Source organism: Malaya genurostris, chromosome 1 (assembly GCF_030247185.1).
Source record: "Malaya genurostris strain Urasoe2022 chromosome 1, Malgen_1.1, whole genome shotgun sequence".
In the NCBI taxonomy this organism is placed as follows: Eukaryota; Metazoa; Arthropoda; class Insecta; order Diptera; family Culicidae; genus Malaya; species Malaya genurostris.
Genome location: NC_080570.1, coordinates 102,615,371 through 102,628,521, shown reverse-complemented (window position 1 = coordinate 102,628,521; position 13,151 = coordinate 102,615,371). Strand labels below are relative to the sequence as shown.

Sequence of the window (13,151 nt, the reverse complement as noted above, 5' to 3'; positions counted from 1 at the left end):
ACAGCGACCGGGAGCGCCGAATTCCAGGCAAGTATTCCGACTACATTACCTATAGTTCGTTTTCTGGTGACGTTGTTTCCCCCCAGCCTATACCGATGTGTTCTAAGACGTCACTCGATGACCCTCAAACCTACGAAGAAGCACTTAACGGCCCGGATCGCGAAAAGTGGATTGCGGCCATGCGTGAGGAAATCGCTGCTCTGGAGGAAAACGGAACATGGGAGCTGACTAGTCTGCCAAGCGATAGGAAAGTTATTCGTAACAAATGGGTCTTCAAGACAAAGCGAGGACCATCTGGTGACATTGAGCGGTACAAGGCGCGTCTGGTCGTTAAAGGGTGCTCACAGCGACCTGGCATCGATTACGATGAGGTTTATTCCCCCGTGGTGCGTTATTCCACCATTCGTTACCTACTGGCGCTGTCAGTGAAGCATGATCTAGATATAGAGCAAATGGATGCTGTTACTGCATTTCTCCAAGGCAATTTATCGAACGAGGTCATCTACATGGAACCACCGACAGGGTTTGCTGGCACTTCAAAGCAAGTATGTCGGTTACGAAAAGCACTTTATGGGCTTAAACAGTCGAGCCGTGTTTGGAACAACCAGCTGGACAAAGCGCTGAAAGAATTCGGATTAGAACAATCAAATGTTGATCCGTGCCTGTATTTCCGAATCAACGATAAAAAAATGATTTTCGTTACTATTTATGTCGACGATTTCATGATATTCACGAACAATGACAAGCTGAAGCAACAGTTGAAATCGTTCCTTCATAATCGCTTCAGAATGAAGGATCTTGGTGAAGCGCGTTTCTGCTTAGGACTGAGAATTACGCGAGACAAAAAGAATGGTAAACTGTGGGTGGATCAGGAGCACTACATCGACAGCATTTTGCAACGGTTCAATATGGTAAACTGCAACCCAGTATCCACGCCAGCATAGGCGAGTGTCAAGTTGGATAAATCAATGTCTCCGACGACACAGGAAGAAATACGCGAAATGAAGCAGATTCCCTACCAGGAGGCAGTAGGCTGTCTCACCTATCTGGCGCAGGCAACGCGTCCCGATATAAGTTTCGCTGTTAATCAAGTCAGCAAATTCAACGCGAATCCTGGACGTAATCACTGGACAGCGGTCAAGCGTATCATACGCTATCTGCGAGGAACACGTTCAAATCGCCTAACATATTCAAAGGAGAATTGCACGTATCTAGTCGGTTTTACAGATGCTGATTGGGGAGGAGAACCGGACTCTAGAAAATCCACTACAGGATACGTTTTCACGTTCATGGGAGGAGCTGTATCATGGAACGTCAAAAGGCAACCAACAGTTGCATTGTCTTCGTGCGAAGCAGAATACATCGCTCTGTCCCGAACATTACAGGAAGCACTTTGGTGGCATCAGTTCCAGTCACAGATTTTCGGAGTGCAAAAGATTCCCATTCGATGTGATAATCAATCAGCAATCTGTATCGCGCAGAACCAAGGTTATAATCCACGGACAAAGCATCTAGATATCAAGTATCACTTCGTCCGAGATGTCCTAGATCAGGGAGTAGTCGAGCTGGGATACGTGAACACAAAACAGCAACCTGCAGATGGGTTCACAAAGGCTCTGGCTAATCAGAAGTTAAAAGAAAATATAAAGTTAATTGGATTCGTTGCTTAGGGAGGAGTGTTGTAATCGAAGTAGTCATTCAATATCTAACCAACGAATGTATTGTGTAGCGTTAGCAACGCCTAGCAACGTAGGTTGTTGATTCAAATAAAATTTTCATTATTCATTAGTCAATCCATCTAACCAGTTGTATGTTTTTACTCTGCAACATAATTACATTCACCGAACATGATGTGTTCCTCGGAATATATTCTACATCCCAAAATTTATGGTGCTTAAATTTTTGCTTTTGACAAAAAACTGGCAAGTTCACACTCACCGACTACTGAGTGAACGGCAAATCAAATAAACATATGCCAATTATAGCTAATGCTCGAGCCCTCATGTAAAGGGCGTAGACGATGGGATGTGACATTTAGTGTAAGAATTATGGCGAGTGACCATTTTCGTTTCGGTCTCCCCTAGCAAAGTTTTGGCATTACATTCTTTTTGTGGAATTTGGCTTTTCTGTTTCAACAGACTTCCCAGCCGATTCATAGCGTACAGAATCATTGCATGTCTACACACTTCGAAAAAAAAACATGTGATTTTACATATTATTAGATGCACATAAATGGAGCGTCGTAGTTCACGGCAATTTACGTGGAAGAACATTCAATATTGTGTTTTGAATTCCATGACATGAAGTTTAATGAAATAAAAAAAAATGAATGCTGATAGTGACCGTCGCGACTTGAACCGAAAATCATTGTATCACAAAGTACGTCTGTTAATCGACTGAGCCAAAGCAGCACACATCTTCTTACAAATGAAATTTTCCGTCATTTGTCAAATTAGATTTTAATGAATTACATCGTATGAGGGATTAAGTCACCTGTGGAATTCAATTTTTTTTTGGTGGGTAGTACTACGATCCTAATTACACTAAGAATCCTTCCAGATCGAGGCTCAAACATACGAAAATTGGCTTTTGACACCAGCGCCCTATGCATTGAACCGCCAACCAGGGCTCCGGTCTAACTTTAAAATAACCCGAAATGAAACACATGGGCTACAAAGTCCCGGACCTAACACATAGATGGCGCTAGTTTTGTTGCAGTCACCTTTTGTTCCGTTTGTTCATGATATTAAATTCATTAGTTTGTGAGCTATTGTGCAGTGACGCAACTTTTGTTATTTTCAGAAAAATGGATCAAAATAATTTCGTGTTTTAATTTTACACTTCTTCTTGATGGGAAAAAATGCCTTGAAAAGTATTATAGAAACTCCGCTACATCAGAACAAAACAAAAACGTTGGTTTACTGACTTCAAACGTGGTAGTAGAGACACCGATGATGCAGAACGCAATAGACGTGCAAATGAGGTGGTAACACCAGAAAACATAAAAACAGCATTCTCAAAATCGTTTTGAATGGTCGAAAAGTGAAGCTGCGTTAGTTAGCTGACATCGTAAAGATATCAGAGAATGTTTTGGCTTTATTTGTTTATTTGTTTATTTTATAGTTCATCTGACAATGTATGTCTTAATGAATAAACAATTTTAATGTAAAAGTAAAACTTAAAGTACATTATTACGGTAGACAACACGAAAACGATCAAGTAATCTAAGATAAAAAACATTAGACGACACGTTGGAATTAAAATATTCGGCAAATTCATTGAATCGTATGCAAACGGATCTGAATAGTTCATTTTGACCATATAGTGTGTTACGAGTTTCCAATAGCAGAAAAGATCGTTGTCGAAGAGGCCTCTCAGGAGTATACAAATTTAGTCGCTCGAGTAAAGCAGGGCAGTCTACACTACCCAAAAGCAGTTTCGCAGCAAATGATGCTTGAGCATATGCTCTTCTCAATTCCAAAGGTTCAAGATTTAGTAAACGGCAACGGTCCTCGTATGACGGTAGCTGCGTTGGATCAGACCAAGGTAAAAACCGCAATGCGTATCTCACGAATTTTCGTTGAATTGCCTCAATCCTGGTAATCCAATTAGAGTGGAACGGGCACCATACAATCGCATTAGATTCGAGCAATGACCGAACCAGCGAGCAATATAGGGATCTCAAACATAACGGATCACGGAACTCGGACGAAATCTTAAAGATGAAGCCCAGTTGTCGGTTTGCTTTACGAATGATGTTGTCATAGTGTAACTTGAAAGTAACTTCACGATCCAGAATCACGCCAATGTGCTCTGTTCGGGCGAGGGAGCGTCCTAAGATTTTGTAATCGAAAGCAACTGGAGCTTTTTTACGGTGGAAGGAAATAATCCTACATTTTTCGACGCTTAAGTCCAAAAGGTTGTTAGAGCACCAATTTTGGAACACATTCAGCATTTTTTGTAATTCGATGCAGTCCGAAAGGCACTTGATGATTTGAAAAATTTTTGTATCGTCTGCGTTAAATAATCGACAATCCAGTGGCAAAAGCAGAGACACATCGTTTATGTAGATCGAGAACAGCAGCGGGCCGAGTATGCTACCTTGTGGAACACCAGAAAGGTTCGCAAACTCATCCGACATAGCTGAGCCAATTAAAACTCGCACACAGCGTTGCGATAAATAGGATCTGAACCAACAAACTGCACGATTAGAAACGCCAAGTAACTCCAATTTCTTTAGAAGGATTCCATGATCTACCCGGTCGAATGCCGCCTTAAGATCGATGTAAGCCGCATCAATCTGCATCCCGCAGTCCAAATTCCGTAAACAGTTTGAAGTGAACTGCATGAGATTTGTCGAAACCGACCGTTTTGGAAAGAAGCCATGTTGTTGAGAATCTATATAATTTTTGCAACACGAAAACAAAATGTCGTTCACGATGATTTCAAACAGCTTGGAGCAAGCACACAATGATGTTATTCCTCGATAGTTAGCAACATTACGCTTGTCGTCTTTTTTGTGGACCGGAAACATATGGGATGACTTCCAACGCAGGGGAAACTCACTTCGCTGAACCGAGAGATTAAATAGTATTGCTAACGGATGGATTAGGGCTTCAGAACAACGTTTTAGCACACAAGATGGGATTCCATCCGGACCGACAGCAAACGATAACTTTAGTCGAAGTAAGGCAGCTGTAACCATGTCATCTGTGATGTGAGGTATGTCGAAATTAAACACGTCACGTGGCATACCAACTGTGGATTCTTCTATCTGTCTCGATGTGGCGCAATGATCGTGGAAAACATGTTTGAAGTGTTGCGCTAACAAAATGCATTTCTCATTATCATTGCTGGCTGTTTCCTGTTCTAAGAACATAGAGCGCGGTAAGCCGGTTTCGTTTCGTTTCGAGTTAACAAACGACCAAAAACGTTTTGGATTTCGGCGAAGGTTCTCCTCGGTTCGTCTTACATATCGAGTATAGAGAAAGCGATTGTAGTGGCGGTACCTATTACTGTGAAAATTTAGCTGGCGTTTAAAGTAAGCAGAACGGGAGTTACAGTATTTTCGAAGGGCAGCAGATCGAGCACGCTTGAATGCACGTAACCGACTATTAGACCAAGGTGGCTTCTGTGTAGGTGGTTTAGGGGGAACAGCACAGGAAATAGCGAACTCAACTGCTTCGCTGAAATACTCTACAGCATCGTTAACATCGGAAATTGCATCAAGAGCGCGCCAATTTGTGTGAGAGAGTAAATCGTTCAAAACGTTGTAATCTGCTCGTCGAAAATCTGGGTAATGCAGTACAGCAGACTCTTCATAGACGACTGGTGTCAGTATTTTGAGAGAAACTTCAATGGCGGGATGATCAGCGTCGAGGTCCGTAAGAGGTTCAATCGGCGATGAAACGGTGGTGATTGGTGTGGCGATATCGTTGGCGAGAACAAGATCCAACAGGCGAGCATTTCGATTCAGCAGATCGTTGATTTGGTTGAACCCGTTTAGATTAAACCCGTGAAAAAGAGCGCTGCTGGCGGTTGACATATGCGAATGCAATAGATCAATCTACGGTAAGCCTTTCTCTGAGAAATGCCACTGAATACCGGATTGGTTGTAGTCGCCAAAAAGAAGTGCAGGAGTGTGAGGATCGAAACGTGATGAAATCGAGCTCAATGAGTCTACATATGCTCATAAAAACATTTTTCCGATCTGGTGGCAGGTAAATCACACCAATACTGACAGCAACTTGTGGCAGCTTAACGACAATCCAAAGCTGTTCAATGGTGTCAGAGATCGGTGAGGGATCGATGTAACAATTCAATTTTTTAGACACAGCTATCAAGACACCACCTCCGCGAGTTTTATGACTGTTAGCCGGGCACCGATCGGTACGAAAAACGGTATACTGATGTCCGAAAAGTTGAGTGGAGAAAATTTGATCGTCGAGCCAGGTCTCTGTCAGAACGATGACGTCATGTACTGCTTCCATTACAGACAAAAAGAATCCATCTATTGTTGTCCGTAATCCACGCACGTTTTGGTAGTAGATGCTGATGCACTCAGATGATGAAGTAGAGCAGGGTGGATGGCTAAAATGCATTTGAATATCAGGAACAGCAGGATTAGAACAAACAAAATACTCGCCTGGAATAGCAAGTCGAAAGTCCCCACTACCATCACCAACCACAGGACCGGGACGATGACGATGTTGGATATCAGCGGAGAGCACGACTGGGCTGGGTGGTAGGGGGACTTCCTCAATGCTTGTTACAGGGTGTCCCGGAGCGTGTGATGAGAATGGGTTGACTAAAACTTCTCTGAATTGGTGACTAAAGGGATGCTAGGTGTAACTCGTTCAGAAGCACGCATTCTTCGTTGATCGACGAATTCCCGGAACAAAATTCCACTAGGCCAGGTAGATGCATCCAGTGATTTTTCTTTTAACGCAGGGTCAAGTCCAATTTTGAACGAGATGAATGACATTTTAGAGACATCTGCTTCTTTCGGAACCACATCAACAGCATCGGACACATCCAGACAACGAGAGATGATTTTTTGTATATCATCGGGAGTAACCAAAGGCTGGAATCCCGATAAGTAAATCCAAAATTTCTGTGGCGCGGGTGGAGTAACGATGAACGGAACAGATAAATCACTCAAGTCGATAGACTTAGTTCCACGATCTGCGGTCACTTGCACAGGGCGACCTTTGTTTCCACGGCGCCGCTTCACTCCTAATTTTGGCCAATTATTACCGATAGAGGGATCAGAAGTCGAACGTTCAGACACTAAATGTTCGACTTGTTTGCTTAGCGATTTGACCAGATCAAATAGTTGACGAACCTGAACAGATAGATTGGCCGAATTGCAAGGTTGGAACTCCTGATCATCCAAAGTGTCTTCACTCAACTCTGCATTTTGAGCAAACAAAAATCGCTTTATTCTGAGTGAACAGATCCCTGTTCGAGCGATTGTTAAAACCGCAGCACTGTTGACTAATGTGGAAGAAATCATCACAAAAGCCACAACGCACCGGCTCCAGATCGTTGATTAGCAAGTGACACTCTCCGCACATTTTTTTTCCATTTTTGCTTTGCACGGGTATTAGTGATAAAGTGCGGGAGCAAGCTGAGCAATAGGGCACAAAAAAACAAGGAGTGCAGTGTCAGATGTCGCGATACAAAGAAATCAGCCTTCACTATTAAGCACTCGTAGGGCACCAACCGAATTCAACTCCAGTCGAAAGCCGATCTTAATTAATTAGATCAAAACAGCTAACAATAATAACGAAAAATTTTGATTTTGCAGCCGAAAAAACGGTTAAAAATTCTCTAACAAAAACGCGCCAGACTCACGAACAGTGTTGCGAGTAAACTATATTTATATTGCATTAGCATTTGACTATGAGATAGTTATGTTCGAAATAGATGCCCCGTTTGCTCACTGTTGACCAAAAACGAGAGCGTGTTGATGATTCTGAGCAGTGTTTGGTCATGTTTTAACGTAACAAACAGAAATTTTTATGTCGATATGTGACAATGGCTGAAACATGGATTCATCACTTCACTCCGGAATCAAAACGATCGTCATCTGAGTGGACAACAACTTGTGAACCTCGTCCAAACGATCTTCATCTCAACGATCTAAATTTTTCGATCAAGTGCATGAAACTATCGTTCGCCGATGACTTCAAATTATTTAATGTCATCAACTCAGCTGACGCAGGGTTCTTACAAGAGCAGTTGAATAGTTCGACTAACTGGTGTAATATCAACAGAATGGTTTTGAACGCCTCCAAATGTTCCGTCATCTCTTTTAGTCGCAAACAGTCTGTAGTCAGTTTCGACTATAATATTTAACAAATTGTTCTGGAACGTACATCGTCTATGAAGGACCTTGGTGTCCTCCTGGACTCTGAGTTAAATTTCAAGGAGCATAATGAGTTTAATATCTCCAAAGCCTTCAAGGTGCTAGGATTCATTTTCCGCGTTACTAAAGAATTCGATGATGTACATTGTATTGTGCCTTAGTTCGCTCTATGCTCGAATACTTCTCGGTTGTCTGGTCACCGTACTACCCAAACAATATCCAATGCATTGAAGCAATTTAACGAAAATTTTTTCGATTTGCTCTGCGTCGGCTTCCTTGGAGAAACCCTTGGAACCTTTCAAGTTACCATGCCATATGCAAACTGATTGACCTCGATTTGTTATCTGTCCGTCGCGATATAGGCAAGGCTACTTTTGCACTGATTTCCTCCAATCAAGAATAGACTGCTTCGTGCTCCTACAGCATTTAGAAATTGATATCCATCGTCGTAATCTTAGAAATTATGCTAGAACTAATAATGGGAATAACGAGCCTTTTGCCAGCATGTGCCGAACATTCAACCACTGTTCCAATTCATTCGACTTTAATCTATCAAGAAACGTTGTCAAGAAATTGTTCATAGGGTTACTACACGGGAAGACCGAAATAAGCATTTTGGAGAAAAAAAACGTGCTTAATCCACCTAGCAGTGAGATGATACCTTTTTTTATCAATCCGCATGTGTTTTTCGCATGAATATTTTTCGGTGTTTCAGTTTTCATGACATTATTCTAATGTCAGTCGTTTTAAATTTGAGATTTTAATCACTCATTACACTATAATGTCGAAACTGCAAATCGGATCGAAATTGAATCTAAAAGTGTAACAATCGATTAAACATTCCATAATATGTAGAACTAATTTTCACTTTAGAGTTTAGGGTAATTTAAGGAACTTCCAGAGCCGATATTCAGGAACCAGCATAACCCAAATCGATTCGTATGGCCATATGACGAATAAATTGCAATAGTTTTGAGTCCAACTTTGAAGCTTTTCGGGATTGTCATCTTCTATATCGCTTTGAATTTTAAAAATTCATCATCCTACAATTCGAGAATCGGAAATCAGAATTGGAAAAAATTGGATTTATTTTAATTTGAACTTTTGTTTCTGAAATTCGTTTGGGCTTTTTTTGAGAAAACGACTGAGCTTTGAGAAACGATTTGATACTGGAATCGGAATTCTAAAATCGGTATGGCCGAAGTCAGATAAATTCACCTGAGTAGCTGTATAGTTTACATTTGTTTCCAAATGTTTGAAAATCAATGTAGACATCTTTGAGGAATCGTAGTGCGAATTAAATTTTTGGGTGCCTTACGAAACGAAAACTGAATACAACCAAAAATGAAATAAGTTTATTTGGTTATCGACTATCCAAATCTGCAAACCCGATAAACCTGATTAATTTATGTGAAATATACATTTTTATACTAATCACCCTGTATCTCCAAAACCGGAAGTTGGATTTGACTGAAAAACAAGATGTTTTATAGAATCTTAAAACTTTTCATTTGAATCTTAGATGATTCTTAGATTTTATTTGAATCTTAGATCGGTTCAGCCATCTACGAGCAAAATGAGTTATACAGTTTTAATTTCGTTTCACATATCATCCTGTATTTCCGCAACCAGAAGTCGGAACCAAACATAATTCAGGAACCTTGTTTGGGAGTATACAACTTTTCATATGAATCTGAGTTTGTAGAAAACGGTTGAGTCATCTCCAAAAAAATTGAGTGAAATTATTTGTCACACACACGTTTGCTGATCTCGACGAACTGATTCGAATGGTATATGGCTGTTATGTTTTTCCAGCATTTATTGCTATAAATAGTTTAAATAAATATAATTATGGAATTGCTTTCAACTCGAAAATTCTACCATCATCTGGTTTACATATTTCATATTCGAACGATTATGTTGCCAAAAACGAACCGTGCTAAAATCGGTCCGAGGCAAAATATCATGCTGTACACAGTCTTTTGGGTACTTAGAAACAAATGTATGAACCAGTATAAAAAATCGTGTTTTATGTTGCTCCCAAACATTTCTTTGCCAGACAGCGCTCAAAACTTCTACTGCTGGAATAGGGGAAAAAGTCGCTTACACAAAAATTTCTATATCTCCGTTAAAAATAGACGGATTTTAACAATCTATGGCTTGTTGGATAGGTATTACCGTGCGGAATCTAAGTCTGAAAATATATGTTTTCAAGGTCAATTGTGACATATATTTTGATATAAAACTTCGTATAATTCAAAAAGTAAACATCCGATCTCAAAACCATTCAATAGCGTTCTGGGTGACGGGGAGACCTTTCATTTGCGACTAGTTTGATCAAAATCGGTCCACCCATCTCTGAGATCTCGACCTCTTAGTTGACAACACACATACACACACACACACACACACACACACACACACACACACACACACACACACACACACACACACACACACACACACACACACACACACACACACACACACACACACACACATTTGCTCAGTTCGTCGAGCTGAATCCATTGATATTTTTCTAAAGTTTGAGCGAATTCTATAACTATTTTTTATATTTACAAAAAAAACGTAATTAGTTGATTTTCTGATTTTAGTTAGTTATTTTTTGAGACAACTAAAAAAATCTTACTTTCGCTAATTTAGATTTTTTAATTCTCATTTCTTTAATAGTAACAAAATATTTGTTGAAATGGCTATTTTTTTAGTTGAATTCACCAATAAACGTGCTGTCATTTCTTAGCTAAGGCACACTTCATTTCCATTCAACTATTTTTTAGTTGAATTAGAGAAATAAATCGTTGTTTGCAACTAACATAAATGGTTGAATTGGCTTCTGCAATTTGTAGCTATATGGCGCACTGTCACCGTATAAACGTTAACACCGCAATGACTACTAGCCACTAGATGGCACACTACTACCGAAAAGAATTTTTCAATCGCGGTTGTCTTTTCTATACTGGCAAGTATTAATACGATGTTATATTGGATAAAAAGACATAAACGAAACGTAACCTTCTTTTTGAAAATTTTTCTTCTAAATCGCTGTTTTCTTCATTCGACTTCGCGAAATTGACTCTCTTACTGAAAACTTTGAGCACTCGGAAAACAAAAACCGAATACAAATAGTACACCGGATGGCGTAGCCCGGAAGGTTGGAAGATACAAAAAACATCATTTGACATATACAATTAGAGTGCAACATTCGAAACTCACTTCACTGTTCGGTGTAAAAACATTATTACGCACGATCGCTTCAAATGCGCACAAATTCTGAATAAATACACTTTCCACTAAGAGTTTACGTCATTTTTACATATCGGTTTAGAAATTTATATATGGATATATCGTAACACATGCGAAAAACAATTTGCAAACAGTTCCAACAAGACTGTCCTTTTTAGCTTTTTAATGGATTGTTTTGCTTTGACACTTCTCATGAGTTTTTGACTCATAAACTTGTTAATAAAATCAATTTCATTTTTGTTTTCTTTGTGCTGTCCTTCAGTAATGATGGTGACAGATAAATAGAAACAAACTTTCTGATTTTAATAACAAAATTAGTTGTCAATGAGAATTTCGTGTTGGATTGAAATATTGCTGGTTTGTGTCCAGGAACTTAAAACAACCAGCCAACTAAAAACATTCTCTAAAAATAAGAGCTTTTTTCAGCAAAGTAAATTCTCAATTTTAACTAATTTCATAGTTAATTTGGAAATTTTGTTGTTAAAATCAACTAATTCAAAAACAGTAATACGAATTAGACGCAGAGCTAATTTCGGTCGTTCCGTGTATTTAACTAGTTTTAGATTTAGTTAGTGCTGAAATACTATTTTTAAGTGAAATGTATCATTTGGATGATTGTAATCTGTTGATGCTAAAGATGAGGAGGTTTTATGCCTGTTGGAGAGCAAGTTTGACAGAAACTAACTCCACCGGGCTTTTCCCTGCTTCAAATAAATAAATAAACAAAGCGCCCAATAGCACAACAATCGGCTGGAACGGTTATGACCTCGGCATTTGGGGATATGCGTGGTGTAATATTTATCGACTTTCTTAAGAAAGGAAGTACCATTAACAGTGAATATTATATAGCGTTATTGGAGCATTTGAAGGCTGTAATTGCAAAGCAACAACTACATATGGCAAAAAAAAATTTTTTTCATCAAGACAACGCACCGTGTCACAAGTCAATCAAAACAATGGCAAAACAACATGAATTGAACTTCGAACTGCTCCCGCATCCACCGTATTCACCTGATTTGGCTCTCAGCGACTACTGGCTGTTCGCAAGCCTGAAAAAAATGCTCGCCGGTAAGAAATTACGCACGAATGAAGAAGTTATCGCTGAAACTGAGGCCTGTTTTGAGGCAAAAGATAAATCGTTTATCAAAAGAGGTATAGAAATGTTAGAGCGGCGCTGGAATGATTGCGTTGCTCTTGAGGGAGATTACGTTGATGAATAAAGTTAATTTGAACAAAAAAACCCTTTTAATCCACCTAGTGGTGTGATAATGCCTTTCTCTTCTTTCATAACAGTCTCATGAAAATATGTTTCATACTTTTAGTAAATAATTTTGGATACTAATTTTGACACCAATTGATTCAGATTGATTCGAGTAGTTCACAAAAGCATGCATCAGTGTTTATGTCACACAGTCAGCATCATTTCTCCAAACTAGTGCTTGACATTTGCGTTACCTATTTGTATGAGAACAGTGATGCTAATCTAAAAAACCTGTTTTAATCCACCTAGTGGTGTAATGATGCCTTTCTCATATCAATCATACTATCATTCCTATATAATACTGTGGTATTCTACAAAATTATTTTTCTTCGATTCTTAAAAGAAGAATCGAAATAGATTTGTTTGACCGTCTACTGATAAAAACTATCAATTGGAAAAGATTTGAGGTCGATTTAGAAAACTTTTTACGGTTTTTCGCTCTTTTCAGTGATGGTATAAAATTTTTAACACACTTTACCCTATATTTCCGGATCCGGAAGTCGGATCCGGATAAAATTCAGGAATTACGTATGGGACCACAGGAACTTTCATTTGAACCTAAGTTTGTGAAAATCGGTCGCGCCACCTATGAGAAAAGTTAGAACACATATTTTCATTTTTTTGCACATTTTACCCCATAAAGTTAGTGCAAAAAACGTTACATACACACATACGCACATACACACACACACAAACACACACATACACACACGGACATTTTGCGTACTCGACGAACTGAGTCGAATGGTATATGAC

The 13,151-nt window shown here is 39.4% G+C and overlaps 1 protein-coding gene across 1 annotated transcript; it reads left to right on the top strand.

Moving 5' to 3' along the window:
- The first annotated feature begins 968 nt into the window (after positions 1 to 968).
- LOC131427308 (uncharacterized) lies at positions 969 to 1,670 on the top strand. Its single transcript, XM_058590382.1, has one exon. The coding sequence runs from the start codon at positions 969 to 971 to the stop codon at positions 1,668 to 1,670; it is 702 nt and encodes a 233-aa protein (XP_058446365.1).
- Positions 1,671 to 13,151: the final 11,481 nt, after the last annotated feature.